General features: G+C 41.5%; 1 protein-coding gene and 1 pseudogene across 1 annotated transcript; both read right to left on the bottom strand.

Moving 5' to 3' along the window:
• Nucleotides 1-333: 333 nt before the first annotated feature.
• Nucleotides 334-1,433, bottom strand: LOC140910992 (zinc finger MYM-type protein 1-like; annotated as a pseudogene).
• Nucleotides 1,434-17,806: 16,373 nt separating this feature from the next.
• On the bottom strand, nt 17,807-20,240 carry FGFBP1 (fibroblast growth factor binding protein 1). Its single transcript, XM_073342465.1, has 2 exons — nt 20,156-20,240; nt 17,807-18,940 (listed from the first exon to the last, which is right to left on the bottom strand). Exon 2 carries the CDS (start codon nt 18,917-18,919, stop codon nt 18,203-18,205), a length of 717 nt encoding a protein of 238 aa, XP_073198566.1. The 5' UTR covers nt 18,920-18,940; nt 20,156-20,240; the 3' UTR covers nt 17,807-18,202.
• Nucleotides 20,241-22,557: the final 2,317 nt, after the last annotated feature.

Genomic DNA, 22,557 nt, shown 5'->3' with positions numbered 1-22,557 from the left:
TCAGGTGCCAGTGAGGTTATCCTAGCTTCTTAACCCTTTACAGGTGAAAGGATTTTTCCTCTGGCCAGGAGGGATTTAAAGGTGTTTACCCTTCCCTTCATATTTATGACAGTCATACAAAAATCCAAACTGTTCATGGTGTGCTCATAAGGTATTAAACCTTTCATCAACGGCAGATATTGCTTTATCCATCACAACATTAAAAAATTCAACCTCAAATTTCTTTTCTGGATTGTCTATGGGCTCATCTGCACCTTCATATTCCGCTTGCCGTTTTTTCCTTGAAACTCGTTTCACGTTCAAACATGGAAATTTTGGTTCTACACCGAGTGCCTATGCAAGCTCTCTTGCTGTAACCTGTTCTTCTTTGAATCCATTTTCTCTGTATTTCACTAAAAAGTCTCGTGTATTGTTTAGTAAAGTAAGTGTTGAATCAAGCTGCATCATTGGACTCTGCATTATTTTGCTTACACTTGAGATTTTAACAAGAATGTCATACCAGATTACAACAGATGTTAGAAACTTGAAGCTGGATATTTCAGAGGCCAATGACTGTGCTTCACTTTTGGATCTTTGGCTTCTTCCAAAATAGCAACCAGTGCTTTGTAAACTTCCTCAGATTGATATCTCAATGTTTTTGCACTTTCTACTCTGCTTTCCCAGCGTGTCTCAGATAGAGGCTTAACAGTAATACCATTGATATGTGCTTTGAATACTTGTCATCATTGAGTGGAAGCTGAAAAGAGCATGTAAATGTGTTGCAGCAAACCAAAAAAAGAAATAGCTTCTACAGAAGACTTGGCCATATCACACAAAATCAAATTAAGGCTGTGGCATGCACACGGAACAAAAAAGGCTTGTGGATTTTCTGCCAGGAATCTAGCTTGCATGCCAGAAATGCATCCTCTCATATTGGCACCATTTTCATAGCCTTGTCCTCTAATGCTCATTACGGACAATCCCATTCGTTTTAGTTCCTCAAGAAGAGCTTGAAGAAGTCAAAAACCTGTAGTGTCCTCTACTTCTAAAAATGTGATAAATGATTCCTTAACTGTAATCTGTGCTGAATCACTAATGTCGACAAATGTCACTACTAATGACATCTGTTCTTGATGACTTATGTCAGGAGTGCAATCTAGAATTACGGCAAAATATTTTGCCAAAGTAACCAATGAAACAATTTTGTCTCTCACTTTATCACTCATTAGCATTATCAGTTCATTTTGAATTCTTGGTCCCAAATGGTGGTCACGTATTTTATTTTCAGTTACTCTTCGGAGATGTTCACTCATCACTGTGTCAAATTTTCGCAGCAGTTGTACAAGGCCCAAAAAATTGCCATTTTTGGGCTGGAATAATTTCTTAATGCTTCCTCTAAAAGCCAGATTGTTTGTTGATAGATATACTTGCAATGTGGTGTTGTGCCTTTTCATGTTGCGGTAATATGTGACTAAGATTTTTCCAATCATTAATACCCATGGTTGCTATCTTAAAACTGCAACTATTGAGAAGCTTGCATGGGAAACAAAATATAGCATCCTTGCATTTAGAGTACACAAGCCACCGTCTGTTGACAATTTCACCATTAGAAAGTCTTTTGTAGTAATTGTTTTCTGTGAATTTCCTACCTCTAATGTCTTTAGGATATTCAAGACCTTTTATTCTCCCAGGGCCTTTCTCAAGCATAATGGCACAGAATTCGTTGTTTAAAGATTGCGGACATGTGCCAATGTCATCTATATCCCATGCTAGTACAGTTTCAACTGTTGTAATTTCTTGTTTTGTGTCTGCATCTGTTTCAAATGAATGTTCTGTGTGTTGTTACATTTCTTGAGCTTCATCGGCATAAAAATTTTCTTCGGCAGTTACTTGATGATCTTGATCAACTTCGTTGTTTTCATGACGTACAAACTTAAGTATAGAACCCGTCTGTGCTTGTACAGCCTAATCCTATTTCATTCTTCCGTTTTCTTTTTTGTGACCCGGAAAGTTGTTTTCGATATGACATAACTTATAAGGGTGTTTTTTAAAGAAATAACTGTTTAAATTGTCAGGTTATCAGAAATATTATTTAAAATAACTAATATAGGCTAGTCGTGAGTCTATGACCTTGAGCTAGTGTGCAGACACCTCACAAGGCGCTCCACCCTGACAGAGACACAGTCGAGTTGGAAACCCATGTCATTTTTACAAAGCCACTTTTTAGTTTTAAATGTATAGTGGGCATCCGTCTTAATGTTAGTTACAACTCTATATCCACCTTATACTGTAAATAGATCAACGGCATTATCCAGTTTAATAAGCTGGGTTTCCAAACAGTGGCAAAATATAACCCTAGTTTTACTCCTAGGTAAAGCACAAAGTGACCAAAATGAAGTCAGCACAGAATCATCTCCTCTCGATTAAGGCAGCACAGAAATGTGACAGGAGTCCTGTTGTGCCTTATATTTGTTTGGAAAGACATTAGCAATAGCAGCACATTTTGGGCACGGCTGGAAATACATGATAAATCGCTGCCTCTAAAGTTCCATCAAAAACTGACATGTTCACAGCATGATCTGCTGCACAGATTCTTCACAAAGAAGCGTCCCTGGCCTTTTTAAACTCATATTAACCGTGTATTTACTTTATGAAAGTTGGACAAAACATTGTGAAAACGAAAGACGTTGGCTGCCCAACCGCTGGGCTGGCAAAAGCTATACTGACTCACTGGGAAAAAAAGCAAGAGAATCTGAGTACACCATATGGTCACTCTATACAATAATAAGGAGATGAGCATATTACAGTTGTCGGAGGGCTCTACTCAGTAGTAACAGGGCTACAGGAAAGCCAGTCAACATTTTTTGTTTTTCTGATGAAAACTGGCCCACTCTCTGCCCCAAACCAAACTTGTCAAAAATAATTGTCAACAACTTAATTTTCTGTTTTTGGCTAAGATATGGATTTTTTAAAAAAAAATATTGAAATTGGATTCAGGATTATTAGCAAGCATTTTTGGCAAACAAAGTTGTTAAATGACAATCTAAATGGCAACATAGTACTGCTTTCATGCTTGGCTCACTCACCCCCCAGCCTGCTGGTCCAACAGCTGCAGTAGAGGAGGAGATAGGTGGAAAACTGCAGTACCCCAAAATCCACCTCTTGGGGTGCAGAGAGGCAACAGCAGCAGCAAACCCTCAGGTCTGATCACATGCCAATGGGCACCACTGCCAGCCCAATGGATCATGGTGAAGTTAGCACAGCATCTGATCTCAGGGACAGGGCACCCACGGAGCCACAGCAGCTCATCCTGCCCTGCGCAGTTCCCCCCCGGATGAGATGGATCACTGCCAGCCCAGGGGAGAGACGCGCTCCCAGCTAGGGTGACTAGATGTCCTGATTTTATAGGGCCAGTCCCGATATTTGGGGCTTTGTCTTATATAGGCACCAATTACCCCCACCTAGGGTGACGAGACCGCAAGTGTGAAAAATCAGGACAGGGGGTGGAGGGTAATAGGAGCCTATATAAGAAAAGACCCAAAAATTGGGACTGTCCCTATAAAAGTGGGACATCACCCTACCCCAACCCCCATCCTGATTTTTCACTCATGCTATCGGGCCCAGCCAGCTGTGTGTGACCATTCCAATCCTGGCTGGCTGCCGAGGAAGTGAGTTACTTTCACTTTCATTCCTCAGCACGCACCCACTCAGCTCCCCACTTCCCCTCACCCAACCCAGCCCTGCCGGAGGGGAGGGGAGAGAGGAACGGGGGGCTGCTCTGTGGGGCGGGGGGGGAGAGAAGAATGGATGTTATGCGGGTCAACAAAGGATACTGCAGCCGCCGAGCCTGCCTCACCTCACCTCACGCCAGGGGAGAGAGTCACACTCACAGGTGAGTTCCTCTTTCCCCCACCCCTACCCCGCCCCCCCAGAGACCCCAGCAGCCAATCTCCTCCCTCAGACTGTGCTGCATTCGGCTCTCTCTAGGACCCAGCAGCTCTGCTCTTACATGCTCCACTGCTTCCCATCTGTCCGGACTCCCAGCACAGTGGTGCCTATGGCTAAGGACGGCCCTGCCTGGAAGTGACCAACATGTATCTGCGGCTCCTAGGCAGCCAGGGGGCTCTGCATGCTGCCCCTGCCTGCAGGCACCACCTCTGTAGATCCCATTGGCCACAGTTCCCAGCCAATGGGAGCTGCAGAGCAGGCGCTCAGGGCAGGGGGCTGTGCTCAGAGCCTCCCTGATTGCCACTGCACCTAAGGGCTGCAGGGACATGCCGGCCGCTTCCGGGAGCTGCGCAGAGCCAGGGTAGGTAGGGAGCCTGCCTTAGCCTTGCTGTGCAGCTGACCGGTCTTTTGGCCTATTAAAATCTCCTGGATTGCTTTCAATAGCAACTGAGAGATTGAGACTGATTCTGGGAGACCCCCGGCCAGTCCATGAGGGTTGGCAACCCTACTTCACCGTGCCTCTTTTTCTCTGGTTACACCACCTGTGCTGGCATCCAGGGGTGAGAAGGGACAAAATAGGAGCCACCCTGGATTTTCCTATGCTGGAAACTCCTCCAGTGGCCTCAGACGGTTCCTATAGTGCAGCAACATAGCTGAGGATCTGGCCCTTTATTTTCCAGCAATGAAAAGCCTGAGTGCCCTGTTGTGGTTTGCATTGACAGAAAATGGAGGAGTAAAATATAGCGATAGTACTGTATTTTTCCCATTAAATCTGTACCAGGATTTTCAGCCATTTTTTGATATATTTTTGTATACCATTGTTGGAAACTAGGAATGGCAATATCCGTAAGGATTTAGAGGTCCTAGATATAGCATTAGAAAGTGTTTATAAGTGCACAATCTTATAAACTGTAGAGCTTCATCATGCAGACCTTAATCAGGCAAAACTGCCCACAAAATCTGTAGAGAGACAAGGTGGGTGAGGTAATTGTCTTTTATTGGACCAACTGCTGTTGGTGAGAAAGACAAGCTTTTGAGCCACACAGAGCTCTTCTTCAGGTTTGGGAAAGGTACTCTGAGCATCGCAGCTTGCCTCGCTCCAACAGAAGTTGGTCCATAAAAGATATTACCTCTCCCAGCTTGTCTCTCTCATATCCTGGGAATGATATACATGGCTACGATGACCCTGCAGGCTTTTTGGCTGATTGAGGAGCTCAGCTGGTCAGGCTGGTTTGTGGTTTTGTAACAATTCAGCATTTTTCATACATTCTTGGAGATATTTGTGAGACACTCAGAATGTTAATGGGTGTCTAGAAGTTAAATCTGAATTGAATGCCTTAATAAAGTCTACTAGCATGAGAATTAGGTTTAATGACTGCCTTTCTTGGCAAGCATGTACAACTCTTACATTATTACAGCCCCTTTATTTCCCTGTAATGGGTGCAATGCCTCATCACACTTAGCAACAGAAATACCAGTGTCTGCTTGCAACTGGAAAAAACCAAACATGTTTCTTGGGGTGTTTCTGTCTATAAAATTAGCAGTAAAGCCTAAGGAATATTTTATGTTTTGGACTAGTCCTTCCATTGGTCTCACACAGGTGTGTCTCAGGATGAAACTGGGCCTTTTCATTCTATTATCTACAGGCAACAAGACAAATACCACCCAGACAAGCACACTATGCAATGGCATTAATCCAAACTGTGAGTGGCATGAATTAGATGAGAATTTGGGTCACTGTGTTCTGAGGAGACTGTAAATTCATCAGTGCACTATATGTTTGCTGTGCATCCTTGTATAGCCCAAAGGCAATTCAGACGACAGCACGTACTTATTTGTACAGCACCTAGCACCACAGTTCTGGTCCATGACTAGGGCTCTTTGGCAGTGCAGTAATACAAATAATAAATAATTATAATAAAACCATTGCTTTGTCATTTGAGATGAGCTAGGTTTGCAATTTTAGGCTTTGAATCTAAACTTCCCCCAAAGTGCTGGGTGTTTGGATGTTGAATTCCTAATCAGACCCATTTCTACTAACAGTGGTTGCCATTGAAAATGCAACACTTGGCAACAGGTATCACACTGTTGCCACCATTATTTCTTATTATAAGATTTTCAGCAGAGAATGAACTGTGGTATGTCTGATACTCAGACTGTCTTAAAGCTGAACCCAGGCAAACCATGTTCTCTCTGCTGCAGCAGCAATCTGTGCACAAATTGAAAGAGTATGATGATGGACATGCTCCCCCTACCTAGCTGAGAGTTTCTCTGAAGTAAGGTGTGTTTTGGTACATCTCCCTGGAAGGTAAGACAGTACAGTATAACAGACAGGGCCAAATGTTCAAAACTATGTAACAGCAATAATCCATGTATGCAAAAATAATTTCACACACAGCTCTAGTAAATATACAGTAGAACCTCAGAGTTATGAACACCAGAGTTACGAACTGACTGGTCAACCACACACCTCATGTGGAACCAGAAATACGGAGTCAGGCAGCAGCAGCGACAAAAAAGCAAATACAGTACAGTACTGTGTTAAACATAAACTACTGAAAAAAGGGAAAGTTTAAAAAAGATGTGACAAGGTAAGGAAAATGTTTCTGTGCTTGTTTCATTTAAGTTAAGATGGTTAAAATCAGCATTTTTCTTCTGAATAGTAAAGTTTAAGTCAATGTTCAGTTGTAAACTTTTGAAAGAACAACTATAACATTTTGTTCAGAGTTATGAACACTTCAGAGTTACGAACAACCTGCATTCCCAAGGTGTTTATACCTCTACGGTTATATTGTATGCACATTTTTGAAAATATGGGCAACAGGGGGTGCATCTGGCTTGCAATCAGGGCTTAAATTATCACTAAATATTTCCTGGAACCCCAAAGTTCCAGCCCTGTGAGCACGCCTTGGCTCCCGCGAGTTTGAAAATATTTACCAGAGCTCTGCTTCGGACAGCTCTGGCTGAATTTATGCCCTACTTGCGATAAATAATCTTGGAGAGGATATGTTAATAATATTTTCCCAGCGTGGCATAGTGATATGTTGCCTACTCTGATTTTTCAAGGAGAGGTTTTACACATCGCCAGCTTGAGCACTGAAAACTCCTGCTTTGTGCATGCAAAAATGCACCTTCCAAAAGCTGCCCATTATTTGTTCTTTACTGAGCACCATCAGTGTGCTTGGTGCTCTAGAACTATATGAGGAGATGATCTCTGCTCCAGAGAGCTCCTAGCATTCGAAGAGACAACAACAGAACTCAAACATTGGCACTGCGCTAGCAGATGGATCAAGCTCAAAGCCTCCTGGATTTTAGAAGGATACACTTTATTTTTCATATGGCCTTCACAGACCCTAGAGACCAGGATTAGATCTTCTGGAACTGGACTTGTTTGAAGAGACTCATTAACTATTATAGTCACTATGGGCCTGATCCAAAGCGCCATTGTCGTCAATGTAGGCTTTGAATCAGGCTCTATAAAAATATAAAAGCCCCTTTTTCCAATCATAGAATTGGACATCATCCCAAGCACATGAGAAACAATACATCAAACAAATGCTGTAGTCACAAGGTGTTTCTAACAATCAGGAGATTAAACTGTCATCTCCTGTGCTCCTGCAATTGGCAGATGAAATGTGAGGTGATTGTAACAAGCCAGTGAAAGCTTGCAATTGGACAAGATTGCTTGCTGTTTGCTCTACCAAAATGATGTATTTAGACTGGTTTAGACCTGTCTAATGTGAACAAATTTTTTGAACCCTGATACAAACAAACTCTGCTTCTGAATGTAAATTAGGAAGGATATTGTGATATACTAGCACGGGGTGGCCAAAATTACTGGCCCTTCGAACCACATATGACAATCTTCAGAAGTTCGAGGACTGGGGCCCTGCTCCTGCTGAAGCCCCAACCCCTGGCAGGTGCACCCTGCAGGGCTGAAGCCCTGAGACCCCGCTCCCTGCTGGGCAGAAGCTCCTACCCCACTACCACACTGCAAGGCAGAGGTCCTGAGCTCCCCTCACCCATTCTGTTAGGTGGAGAATGGGGGTGGAAGTGGGGGCTCTGCAAGCTGCACTTTAATGACAAAAGAGCCACAGTTTGGCCATTCCTGTACTAGCAGCAACGGTGTGAAGGCCATTGCTCCACTGCAGGTTGCCAACCTGAACTTGGTGCTCAAGGGGAAGTGTCCATTTGAGGAGAACCCCCTCCACTCTACTGTCCAGGAACTGAGGCCATTGTTCCACCTTGGAAGCACCCCCCACCATTCCCATCCTCTTTTCACATGCCTTCCCTTATCACAGCCCAAATCCACTAACGCTTGTTATGTCAATTCATTAATTTGTACAACTGTCATTACCTTGAAAACACGGTGCAGTCTGTTAGCGCTGGAGGAGGTTGATTCTTCCCCATAGTTACATTCCATGGTCAGACAAGCCCTCTTGATGTGCCTCTCCTGCCCTCACTGGAAAGAAATCACTTCTTCTGGAGAAGCCTGAGGTGACAGAATACTCGAGTTGCCAGCTTGACAGTGCCTCCAGGGCATGGACTTTGGAGAGTGGAGAGGGGCATGAGCCAGGGACATATTTGGGCTCGAAGCCCTGTCTATTTGGCATGAAGGTGGCCCTCACCTGGTAATTTTAGAACAGCCAGCTTATATGTGTTGCAACCAGACCTCCCACTGTAGCGTAGAAATATCCTACATGTTCAGAAATCATGAGATTGGCTTACAAATCATGCCATTTTAAAAAATGAATAGATTTGGACTTCTTTTCATTTGCCTTCTGGTTTTTGAGCCAACAGGGTGCATTTGGTCACCTTTTCCAGCTTTTCTGTTTAATCATAAAAGTGAGATTCTTACTTTATTTTACTGAATTTGTAAATTCTCCCCTAATCACAGCACTTCAGGATTTTGGCCTTTTAGAGAAACACCAAAGATGACAAGACTTGAGAGAAAATTGCAATGACAACATTGTGACTCTAGCTTACAATATTAAGACCTCTAACCACATAGTTGGGTTTTTTTCTTCCTTTTTACACCTTTCTTCCTTTTATTGTCTTCTTTTATTCCTTCTAAATAGGTGGTCCTCCCTCAGCTTTATGGACTGTGGTAAATTGCCCTCATCTGGGCTTAAAAGCGTCAGCTGTTAGAGCACATCACTACAAAATAGTACAGGCAGTGAAGAATGCAACTGAAACTCTAAGGGAAATTTAGTTAGCAGGATGTAATTACCCAGTTGGACTTTGGCCAGGACATCATAGGGTAACTTCTTTACTCTGACAAAGCTAGCAACATGAGGTCTCTGATAACCACAGTTCCATCAATACTTTGCTTTTTATATGTCATTATCTAAAAGACTCCGTCTGTAGCAGTGTGACCTCCTAACACTATGCTAGAGAATTGTTTCTGTATCAGAAGCTCAATTCAGTATCAGTTCAGAAGAGAGGGACTCCATTTTATATCAGTTGGAACTCTAACATCCTAATGTCAACCTCCTGCTTCCCCTGTCTATAAACTGGCACCATCATTATCGGCTTGCTTCTGTGTCATTTGCACAGGGTTTAAGAAATGCAAAGTTTGTGAATTCAAAGCTTTCCTGGAATGCACAGTACAGCATGTTAACACTGCTATGCTTTCCATACACAAAGAGTGGGATTCTCCCTCCTACTACAGCCATTGTACACTGCTGCAGTTGTACAAAGTCCCTTAGCTGACCAGGAGACAACTCCCCCAATGCAGGCACTGCACAGGATACCATCTCACAAACCTTAGGACAAGGGGCAGGAGTGGAGTTCCTAAAGCATCCATAGCTGAGGGTATTCTCAGCTCCTGCAGAATAGCCCAAAGGCAGTCCTAGACTTGGGCAGGGGCACAGCACCCCCATAGCAACCCAGAATGGGACAGGCACAAGGGCGACCTAAAGCCACCTTTGCCTTTCCTCTCCCCAGGCTACCCCTCCCGAAGGCACAGCACAGATTCTTAGCCAAAATGTGACTTTCCACAGAGGTGGTTTACTTCAGATCACGGGGAAAAAAACAACAGAGAACAAAACCACCAGAATACCCCATGAAGAGAAAGTAGCCTATAAAAACCATCATCTTGATTCACTTAATGGTTTTACCTAACCCAGCAGAGAGGCACGAAGTCTCTTCACATTTAAAAGTGCACCACACCCCAAAAAGAATTATAGCATCTCCTCTACCTTCACATACCTCAAATACCTTATTACCTGATCTTAGTTTTTATATATAATATCCTATTACCCTCACTCTGTTTGAATATCATAGAAATACAGAATATGTCACCTTTAAAAGATATTATTTGACAGAAAGAATTTCTGGGTTTTAATTTAATATCTAGTTTAAACCATTCTGGCTTACTGGTGCAACCCTTTTCCAGCCTGACACATGTGAACACATCACAGAGCTGTGGTACAAATAAACAGTTTTGAACGTTTCAACCTTTCACGTAGTCTTTTTGAGGTGTCTACTACCTGTAAGTCAGTTTGTGATTTCCATGGTGGACTGGAAACTTCAGGTTAATTAAATGTATCATGACTGCACAGTGATAGATATGATCAAAGTCTGACCCAGTTAAAAACCAGCCACGTGGCAACAATTCTATGGACTGTCTTCGCATGTAAGCTACTCCATTTCTTTCCCACCTCCTTATCACTGTTCTATCTTGAGAACTAGCTGTTTCAATGGCAATAAGTAAGTAAGCTTGGAAGGAAGCCAGAGAAAACTGTGCCATTAGCTAAAGGAGCCTAATAAATCCCTCACCTGGGACAGGAGCAGCCTTCCAAAGAAACCAGTGACAAATGCAGCCTTGTTAATTAAATAAATTGAGCCCCAATTCTCCTGCCCTTTTCCACCTGTAGTGGCTTTCTAACCAGGACAGAGCTGGGATGGGGCTGAGTGGAAGGGAGCTTTGTGCTATGGCCTCCTGTTGCTTCTTAATACAGAAGTCTCTAGTCTGCAGAGTCATGGCATTGGAGGGAGCAAGCTGGGGGCCTTGGCCATTCTCAGCACCATGCCCATTCAAACCCATAAGGATTTGTCAGCATACGTAGCACTGACCTCAGAATTCTGTTATTCTACTTTCCCCTCAGGGGCTTTAGGGTAGCAGATGGGATTAAGGTGTCCCCTGGCTCCTAAGGAATCTGTGCTGACATAGCATAGGGGAGCCATGCAGGTACACTAGACCTTCGCACAGACCCCCTGGCTCCCTGCCATGGTCTTGTGATCAATAGGATTCCCTGGTCCATTCATGGAGGTGAAGGACAAAGGCCCACCTATGCTCCACAGGGGGAATAAAACTGACTGCACCACCCTGATGCTATGATTGCAAGGAGAATCTGTGAGCTGAAGCTTGTGACATTTCCTCTCCTTTTTAAGTAGGATTTTTTTCACATAGCATTTGAACTAAGCCTCATTTGCTAACCAAATTAACACCACCCTTGGAGATAGCCTGGAGGAAACAAACAAAACAGTGTATGGAAACGGATTGGAAAGTGTGCCAAGAACAGGAGAGGTGCAGCAACCACTAACAAGTAAGAAGCTGCTCTGCCTAGGGCATCAGCAGCAGAAGGTAGAGGCGGAAAAGGGAGGAGAGTTCGTTATCTGAGCTCAGTCATGTCCACATGGACTGAGAGCAATGGTGTAAAATGTGTAGTGCCTGAAGATTGATCCTCTGCACTGATTGGCCGGGTACAGGTGAGGTGATATCAGGTGGTACGTACTCGTTGGCTCCCTCAGGGAAAAGGGAAGGTTGGGTTGTGTTGGAAGCAGGAAGGGTGAGTCACTCACATTCTATTCTCTTAAGGGCCATTAAGCAACATGTTGTGAGATTAGATGTGTAACCAGTACTGCTGCCAAATAGAGGAATGAGTAAAGCTGGGCATGAAAGGAATGGAAATTTATTAAAGAAAATGTGTCCTGTAGTAAAAGTGAGTGAAAAACACATTGAAACAAGTAAACTAGAAAGGAACTAAGGCTAAAAGGGCCTGACATTGCAACGAGCCTTAGCTCGGGCCTCCCATGCTGCACCACAGTAAATGCAGGCACCAATAACAACACTGAGGTGGCCCATGCCTGGTGTACAGGGTACACTGACAGATGTATATGAGGTAGCGTCTGAGCCCACAAAATTAATTGCAGGTGGAAAATTGTGCAGAAAGTTTTTTCATACAGTTGGAGGCTGTTTTTGAAAATCAGTCCCAAAATTTCGCTTAAAATAAGGATAACTTGGTATGTGTCAAGATGATTGGAAATTATTTTAAACACTGTAGCACTATTGGATAGCATGCAGCACTGATTCCATTTTATATTTCACTATAAAGCTTTGAGGGTTCTTGGTTCTGGGTGTTTGTTTATTTTTTCATCTAATACACAATGGGTATAGTCAAGAAGTTCATTGATGTTCACAGGTTGCAGACTAACAGTGCTGGGACAATTCCCCACTTCAAGGGAATCCCTCTGAAACCTATACTGCCTCTGAAACTAGAATGAATTTTCCAAGTCTGCCAACTCTACACCTCTTTCTCAGCAAGAGATGCAAGTTATAAATCATGAGATAAATAAATAAAAACACAGTAAACTATGTTTCATTGAAAAGGAAACAACAGTTCTTAAAGAGATATTGCTCATCAATATATTCTTTTTTTTTACAATAGTCCCTGCCCCAAAGAGTAATAACCAATGATTACCCAGCTCTTGATCTGGGACTCAAGAGACCTGTGTTTAATTCCTAGTTCAGCCACAGACTTTCTGTGTGACCTTGGCCAAGCCATTTAATCTATCCTGTGTCTCATTTCCCCATTGTAAGTGGGGGTAATACTTCTCTTCTTCACAGGGGTGTTGTGAGGACAAAATCCATAAGTGCTTTCTGAGGGGCTCAGTTACAGAGAGAAGAACCGTATTAATACTTACTAACTCGACGATGCAACAAGTCAGTGAAGAGAGATTATCTAACAGTAGGGAAAAAATGGATAGAGGGAGCAAAAGCATTGTGCAGATAGTCACTGTAGACATGTGCACAGCTTGGTGGGTCAATAAATCCTGGGCTAATACCTATGTAAGTGGGCCCATTGCATTTAGTTATGTAAGTAAATACTTCTCAGTATGAGTTGCAGAAGTGGGCCCTTAATAACTGCCTGAAAATAAATGAGGACTAAGAACCTAATCCTGCAAATCATTACTCATGCAAATAGCCACATGGAACTCAGTGGGATTAACCTCTCCCTTTACATGGTAAACTTTTTAGGGCACACCTCATCTCATTTATCTTAGAGTGCCAAATTATGGGTGGCGTGTCAGACAATTATTTACTGACAGTACACATTGAGATTCAAAAAAAAAAAAGCTTTATAAACTGTTAAAACCCAAATTGTCAATATCACATGCTAAAATATACAAAGTATATGACCTTAAATCAAATTCTAATTAGTTTTCAAGCAGTATTTTTCTTACTTTGTTGATCTGTAAATTTTGATTAGTATCAATGGAATGTGTTTTCATCCTTGTGTGTGTGTACACAGTGAAATCGACGTTTACTGATAAAAATGGAATCCTTCCAAGATTAGCTACATGGAGGGGTCTCAGGCTAGAGCATGCACTGGGCTGTGCCACTCTGGCTTAGTCCAGTATTCACTTGGCAAGCAGCCATTAAAGGAGCAATACTGTGCACAGATAGGCAGAGACAGAATAGGTTTAAGGTAACAAAACAATCAATGAATGGTTGTGTAACTGTAGCTAGTTAAGGATGGATGTTTACCAGCATGCCTGGAAGAGTGGAACCCTTAGAGACGGCCCTGCCCATAGCTCAAAATGTTCATCTATGACTTGGCATGACTTGAAACTCTCATAAAGGTTGCCGGCTACATCTGGTACATCTTTTTGTTGTACAGCATTTCCCAGACCTGAAGAAGAGCTCTGGGTGAGCTTGACAGCTCATCTCTCCCAGTAACAGAATTTGGTCTAGTACAAGATATTCTCTCACCCACCTTGAGTCTACTGTATAGTTACTCATACAAGCTTGCCTCAGTATATGATTGCCTGAGCCAAAGGCTGCTGCTAATGCTTTCTTTGCTTCTGATTTTGTTTCTTGCCAAAACATTCTCCTAATATCAGGCAGGCTTTGTCAAAAAAAAAAAAAAAAAAAAAGATGATTAGCAGCTAGAATTCAAATCCAGGAGTGAGGGTACAGCATGCACCTTAGATCCCTACACATAAAATTGGGATAATTGGTAACTGATTATTAGTTTTTCACCCCTTTCTAAAGAGCCTGAAGTACTGTCTCCCCAGCCTCTTCAACAATTGGCAGCAATTCCTCTATCGTGATGCTTTGCAGTGGGCATTAGGGTCAAATGCAAATGTAATATACCCATGGTTAAGCCTTCTCTTGTCAGATGGACTTTGTAAATAAAATTGCGTCCATTAAGTAAAATAGTAGTAAGAAAGCGTGTATGTGTGCACGTGCTACCACATCAGCAGCATCATGCCTTTGCCAATCTGTTATATAAAAGCTTTGTTTGCCTGTAGCGATATAAGAAGTGGCATAAAATATAATCAGGTACAAAACCATGTATGCGTGTGAGCTTTCAGAGTAAAGCCAACAAAAAACTGTGACTACTGAAGCAAATTCCTTTTCTGTTCTGCCCTGCCAAAAGCAACTCAACCCCGCATGATATGGTGGATTCAAGTCTCAACCAGTGTGGTTGACTTTGAAGAGCAAACTTTTGGAAACATCCTGCTCAGAAACAATTCAGCCTATAGCACCAATGTCTTCTTACTGAGGATATTTGTATGAAAGACTGTGTTGTTTTTTATTCCAGTACATATGTAATCTTTTTCAATGTAAATGGAAACTGATATTAATTGATTGCTGAGACTGAAAGGTACATGCAACTGGGCTCTATTGTTGCAGAAACTGAATGGGGGAATATTAAGATCTCCACACACCCCAGGGGAGTACATAAGAATGGCCATACTGGGTCTAACCATTCACCAAGGGCAAGTCATGCCTGACTAATCTAATTGCCTTCTATGATGAGATAACTGGCTCTGTGAATGAGGGGAAAGAGGTGGACAAGTTTCTTGACTTTAGCAAAGCTTTTGACACGGTCTCCCACAGCATTCCTGCCAGCAAGTTAAAGAAGTATGGGCTGGATGAATGGACTATACGGTGGATAGAAAGATGGCTAGATTGTCGGGCTCAACGGGTAGTGATCAATGGCTCCATGTCTAGTTGGCAGCCAGTATCAAGTGGAGTGCTCCAAGGGTTGGTCTTGGGGCCGGTTTTGTTCAATATCTTCATAAATGATCTGGAAGATGGTGTGGACTGCACCCTCAGCAAGTTTGCAGATGGCACTAAACTGGGAGGAGAGGTAGATACGCTGGAGGGTAGGGATAGGATACAGAGGGCCCTAGACAAATTAGAGGATTGGGCCAAAAGAAATCTGATGAGGTTCTACAAGGACAAGTGCAGAGTCCTGCACTTAGGACGGAAGAACCCCATGCACCGCTACAGACTAGGGACCAAATGGCCAGGCAGCAGTTCTGCAGAAAAGGACCTAGGGGTTACAGTGGACGAGAAGCTGGATATGAGTCAACAGTGTGCCCTTGTTGCCAAGAAGGCCAATGGCCTTTTGGGATGTATAAGTAGGGGCATTGCCAGCAGATTGAGGGACGTGATCATTCCCCTCTATTCAACATTGGTGAGGCCTCATCTGGAGTACTCTGTCTAGTTTTGGGCCCCACACTACAAGAAGGATGTGGAAAAATTGGAAAACGTCCAGCGGAGGGCAACAAAAATAATTAGGAGACTGGAACACATGACTTATGAGGAGAGGTTGAGGGAACTGGGATTGTTTAGTCTGCGGAAGAGAAGAATGAGGGGGGATTTGATAGCTGCTTTCAACTACCTGAAAGGGGGTTCCAAAGAGGATGGATCTAGACTGTTCTCAGTGGTAGCTGATGACAGAACAAGGAGTAATGGTCTCAAGTTGCAATGGGGGAGGTTTAGGTTGGATATTAGGAAAAATATCACTAGATATCACTTTTTCACTAAGAGGGTGGTGAAACACTGGAATGCGTTACCTAGGGAGGTGGTGGAATCTCCTTCCTTAGATATTTTTAAGGTCAGGCTTGACAAAGCCCTGGCTGGGATGATTTAGTTGGGGATTGGTCCTGCTTTAAGCAGGGGGTTAGACTAGATGACCTCCTGAGGTCCCTTCAAACCGTGATATTCTATGATTCTATGATTAATCCAGTATCCTGTCTTCTGACCATGGCCAATGCCAGGTGCCCCAGAGGGAATGAACAGTAATCTTGAAGTGATCCATTCCTTTTCACCCATTCCCAGCTTCTGGCAAACAGAGGCTAGAGACACCATCCCAGCCCATCCTAGCTAATAGCTATTGATGGACCTATCCTCCATGAATTTATCTAGTTCTTTTTTGAACCCTGTTCTAGTATTGGCCTTCACAACATCCTCTGGCAAGGAGTTCCACAGGTTGATTGTGTGTTGTGTGAAAAAATACTTCCTTTTGTTTGTTTTAAACCTGCTGCCTACTAATTTAATTTGGTGACCCCTAGTTCTTCTGTTATGAGAAGGAGTAAATAACACTTCCTTATTTACTTTTCTCCCCACCAGTCATGATTTTATAGACCTCTATCATATCCCCCCTTAGTCGTCTTTTTTCCAAGCTGAAAAGTCCCAGTTTTATTAATCTCTCCTTATATGGCAGCCATTCCCTACCCCTAATCATTTTGTTGCCCTTTTCTGAACCTTTTCCAATATATCTTTTTTGAGATTGGTTGACCACATCTGCATTCAGTATTCAAGATGTGGGTGTATGATGGATTTAATACCGTGGTAGTTAAATAATGCTTTCCCCAGGGCTGACCTAAAGATTTTTGGGGAGGATCAGTTAGGTGATTGTGATCATTATGGAGGGGAACTGGTTATGTTTTGGAAAAAGGCAGAAATAAATGGTTTGCAACCCACCAAAAAATGCTCAGGGCAACTCTGCTTGTTAAAACGTTTACCTCTCTCCAAATATACCCATATTGCAGAGCTGAAATCAGCCACAAGACCGTTCTTCCCACCCCAAACCCACAGGAAATGTGTGATTTATACATTTAATTGCTTCCAATTTATTTTTCAACGGTTACCAATAATCACTTGTCATGATTTAACATTAATTTCTAAAAGTTCTATTCTCTCACAATTTCACTACATTGTCACAAAGTACAGATAAAATCTGTAAGATCCAACTGAAGATGAAGTTAAGCAATTTTTAATGCACTTAATTTAGATTTTTGTCAAAATATAATAGTTATAAGTGAGGCATTTAATCTTCATTAAAGTTTGGACAGAAGGTATAATCAATGTGCTGTATAAGTGATCTAGTTCTTAGAGACAGAGACTGGGAGTCAACTCCTGGGGTCTATTTTTTGCTCCACAATTAACTTACTGCGTGATCTTGGACAAGTCACTTAATCTCTGTGCCTCAGTTTACCCATCAAAAATGCATATAATATTTACTTTTGCTCTATCTCTATGGTTCTTGGATGAAAGTACAATGCAAAGCTTTGCACAATTGTCCTGAAAATGTATCAGCCCAGACACAAAATCTTGTTGCCCTTTACTTTGAGGGATAATGAACAAACAATAACTTACCCATTAAAACAAACAAACAAAAAAAACTTACCCTCACTGTGAGCAGAAGTACAATTTTGTAAAGCTGCAAAAGTATTATTATTAAAACTGCTATCTAGGCACCTCAGTGAATTATATGTCCTCCACAAATATCTAAACTGCAAGAGAAATCTGTTTTAACATACACAGAAAAACAAAACAAAAAACAATCATTTTTAGTCTATTTTGAAGTTTATTATCCTCAGCAATTTTGAAGTCAAAAGTACTGTACACTATGAAAAAGTGCATAGCACTGAAATCATCACTTTGGCTAACACAGCTCAAAGAGAAAAATGAGAAGACTTTGCTTTATATACATCTTTACAGAGTTTGTAACGTCCATTGGTAACATTTGTATAGCAATCTATATACAAAAAAGGTCTACAGCATCTTCAGCTACACCAAGTACAGAGCATTGCATGAAATACAAGTCAGAAATTGCAGAGTTGTTCTCTTTTGCTCGTATATACACTATATAAAATCAGAAGCAAATCTAGAAAGGTATGCAAGAAATAGATAGGACCAAACTTTCAGTAACTAAGAATTTTACCAATACTCTAGAATTCTATTATCTTATCAGCATTTTTTATCCTGTATCATTGTGATAAAGAAGTTGCACCAAGATCTCCATGTTTCTGAACAGTACTCTTCAGCCACCTTTTGCTGATCAATGTAATCTATATCTTCAACGCAGTCATTAGAACTTTTCTCTGGCTGATTTTCAGGTGCAATGGCAGGTGCTGAAGTTTGTGTGATCTCTTTTCTATGGTGATCAGTCTTGTCTTTTATGGAGTTTTGTAGCGTTATCAGGCTTGAGCCGGTCAAAGTGAGATGGGCACTTTGTGGTCCCTTCTTACATACTTTAGATTTTAGGATACCTTTTGGGTCTTGACAGATATTCTTCTGTTTCTTTAGGGATCGGGAGATTTGTTTCCAATATTGTTTTTGGTTTGCTGCAAATTGAGGACAGGTGGAAGGACTTCCTGAAAAATCACACCGGAAGCTGCTTTCACCTTTCTTGCATTCTACTTTTAGGGTAACAGTGTCTACTTCAGTCACTGCCCAGGTGCATGCCGAATTATCTTTGGTTGTAAACTTGCCTTTAAATGACGATTTACCTCCTTTGGATTTCTGTCTCTTCTCATTCTCTTGATTATTTCCAGTTTGTTTTTTTCTACCTTTTCCACCGTTTTGTCTTTCTTTTCTTCTTTCCTTCTGTGTTTCACCGTCAACTACTAGTGTCAGAGAGACCAGAATCAACACACAAAGAAGTGCAAAATTTCTGATTTTCATTATCTCAGCTTTTCTTGTAACCTGTTTTGAAAATAACAATTAATAAAAAAATCCACATACAATGTTGGAGTTCATCCAGTTGCTGCATTTTTAAAGTTTTTAGGAATGACAGTATATTGCTCACTGACAATGGTATTAAAATGACACATTACTAGTAAAATCTACAAAATTGTATGCAAATAATCTCAAAGTTATTTCATATTGTATTTGAGAAATAAAGCTATTTATGGGATGTACCCATTCACACCATTTACTTAATTTTTTCCTAACGGGCCTCACATAAATAGCCTTAAACTCTTTCTTGGGAAATTAGAGTCTGATCCTGCAACTCTTACTCAAAAGAGTAGTCCCATTTACTTTAATGCGACTACTAGAGTAAGGGCAAGTCACATGAGTCAGGGTGGCAGGATTGGGTTACTAGATAGTGGCTGTACCTTGAATCATTGGATCTTCACTGTGGAATAAGAAATAGATCTCGTTTCACCTTTGAAGATGTTTGCAATATATTGAGTCAATCTAAAACTACCCAAATCTAGAAAATATAAATTAATTTATTATGCATAACTTCAATTTTATTATGTAGATGTCCAGCAAATTCAAGGGGGGCCAAACACAAATTTTAAAATTAAAGTCCATATCCTGCAAGCTGCTTTGTATAGCTGGATCCTGGCATCTGCACAGGGTCTCATTCATTTCAGTGAGGTCCAGCTATATTAAGCAGCTTGTAGGGACAGGACCTAATGATATGATGGAATTTACAGTACATGTAGGTAATTTATAATCTGGTCTTCAATTGATGCGATTCCTGGATGCACAGTTCATATACTTGCACCAGACCCCCGACCAATAGTTAAGTTTCCATGTGAGCAAGCTAGGTATTCTTGGGAGGGCATTCCATCAAGGAAGGTATTTCAGCATTTACTTATCTGTAAATATTTAAATTTAATCCTGCAGATTTACACATCTGAATGTGAAGACCCCAGAATATGAGAGAAGAGACCACTTTTGTACATCTCCTTCTCCTTGTCCCATGCTTCGATACTAGTGATTGGCACTGTATGAAAACCTATGATAGCTAGATCTCCATAGCAAATATTGCACATTATTTATAGCTCTAATACTTCTTAACAGGCAAATCAAATGATTAAACCCCCAAAACCTTGTCTATAAATTATGTGACATTAATATTCTACTGCAAATTTAACACTGAAAATGTAAGATAAATAGAACACATACCTTGCACAGTGCTTGGATTTACGCAATTGCAATTCAAGTGAAATACTGGATCTTTCAAAAGTTTCATGCTTAGTTGTAAAGCACTGTGCTATTTATAAAGCCAGAGACACTCCTTCATCCCTCCAACAAGGTTATTACAACATAATTGAATGCTTCAGTGACTTATTCATTTACTCTTGACACACCTTCTTGAAAAGATTCCAGTGATTGCTTATAGCAGTAAAAAAGAAATCAGCTACAGTGGGGTGACAGAGGTGTGGCTGAGTAAATTAGATGTTACATCAGCCAAGTCCTTCCCTTTTCTCATATGGTAACAAAAGTTTTTTTAAGTCATGGATTCTTAAATAACCTTTCCCTATTCACTAAGGGCTGGATCTTGCAAGGGGCTGAGCACCCTTCACTCTCACTGAGTTCAATGGGAGTTGAGTGCTCAGCACCTTATAGGATCAAACCCATCATGGGCAGTTTGCTATACTGTTTGTAGTAGCTTTTATAAACTATCAACCAAAGGCTTAAAATATACATTTAATAAAATAAAATGTTTCAATGTAATGGGTAGATATTATCCTTTATATCTGGCCATTAAGTTCAGAACCAGATCCAAGCTGCCCTAAAATTCAAGGGAATATGAATCTGGTAATTTAGATCAGCCCATTAGAGAGACAGGAAGGAGTCACAAAGTCCAAATCTAAACTTTCCCCTAAACCTTGGGTAGTTTGTTTATGGAGTTTCAGTATGGGCCACATCTCTAATTTATATTAATCTGCAAAAGAATATGAAAATAAAGTTGTGAGCATCTGACAAATGCACAAGAGCAAATAAATTCAGAGCTATGAATGGGACTCCATCAACTGTATAATAAAGAACAGACAAAGTGGATAGTGGTCACTATAGCTGGAATGCTTCATGGAAGCTTTTTTTGAATGGGCAGAAGAAGAGCATTTGACGTATAGTGATAGGCAGGTATTTACAAGAGTAAAAAGTAGCATGGATGAAGGGATGAACTGGGAATTGGTGTAAGAGACAGGAGGCATGTCTTCTGCTTTCCCTCCTCAGCTTCAGGTGCAGATGGAATGGGAGAATAGGAGGAGATAAAGATCGAGATATAGGTGGGGCCAGTGTCTGAACTGGTTTGAAGATAAGGAGACGTTTGAACTTTGTGTGAAAAAGCAAGGAAGCCAAGGCAGAGATACAGAAAAGGGAGAGACATAGGATTTCAATTTGCTTAATTTTTTGCAGCACATCAAAAAGAAACTGCGGGAGGGGACATGTTACAGCATCCCAGCTGTTAGCCCGCAACTGCCTGCCAATACACCCACTGATGTTCAGTTACCTTTGGTAATCCTTCTGGCTCCATTCAGCCTTCAGAGCTGCAAAGTGCACCTCTGAGTTTGATGAAGCAATTGGGAAGCTAACCACACCACTTAACTGAAAATGAAGTAATCAGAAAGGTTTGTGGTTAATGCTGAATTCCCACCAAGAGCAGATGAAATGAGGTGAAGTTAGGCAGTGCAGTGACCACAGAACCAGTTGAGATTGTGAAAGTGACACAGGCTAGGAATCAGAAAAACATAGGAAATGACAGATTAGAAGCAAGGAAAAGGCTTGATTTAGGAATCTCACTTGACCTAGTTCTTACTAAAATAAGTTATATACTGGAACTAAATAAAAACATGGCAGACCTAGCACCTGTAAAATCAGTCATTCTCCATAGTCCTTACACAAAGTCCATTGCTAGAGTTGACCTTTGGGGCCTGTAACCCCCATGGCCACTTCCACACCTACCCTTAATTCAATGATATACACATATCATCATGGTCTAGTCTACTGGACTAAGCACAGGACTAAGAACAAGGCTATTCTGCATTCTAATTCTGGCTCTGACACTAATTTCCTCGGTGGCCTTCATCAAGTAACTTAACCCCTCTGCCATACTTCCTTCATCCATAAAATGAAGATAACACCACTTACCTCACAGAGGTGCTGTGATGATTAGTTAGTGGCTGTTTGTAAAGAGAGATTTAAATGCTAAAATTCAACACTTTGTACACAAAGCCCCCAAACCGTTTGCTGATTTTGACAATTTTCCCTTGCAAAATCATTGGCCACTGTGCATGAACCAGAGCACAAGTAGCTGGTCTGCAGCAGGAAAGTCATTAAAGTTAGGAGCTTCTTGGAGCAGGGATTGTACCATCTTCTTATGTGTGGACACAGAGCCGACCACAACAGCTACCTGATCCTGAGTGAGGCCCCTGGACACAACTGTAATATAAGTAACAATAATAACTATCGTTTAAGTGAACCCTAAAGAATCATCTCACGAACCCTCTTTGAGATCCTCAATCTGCACTGGTATATAGAGGGGTGTCATAAAAATAAAGGGAAGGGTAAACCCCTTTGAA

The sequence above is a fragment of the Lepidochelys kempii genome, chromosome 4 (genome assembly GCF_965140265.1).
Source record: "Lepidochelys kempii isolate rLepKem1 chromosome 4, rLepKem1.hap2, whole genome shotgun sequence".
Classification (NCBI taxonomy): domain Eukaryota; kingdom Metazoa; phylum Chordata; order Testudines; family Cheloniidae; genus Lepidochelys; species Lepidochelys kempii.
This window is presented reverse-complemented; position numbering and strand designations above follow the sequence as displayed.

Coding starts and splice junctions, on each gene's coding strand:
- FGFBP1 (XM_073342465.1), bottom strand. CDS start 18,919: ATGAAAATCAGAAATTTTGCACTTCTTTGTGTGTTGATTCTGGTCTCT.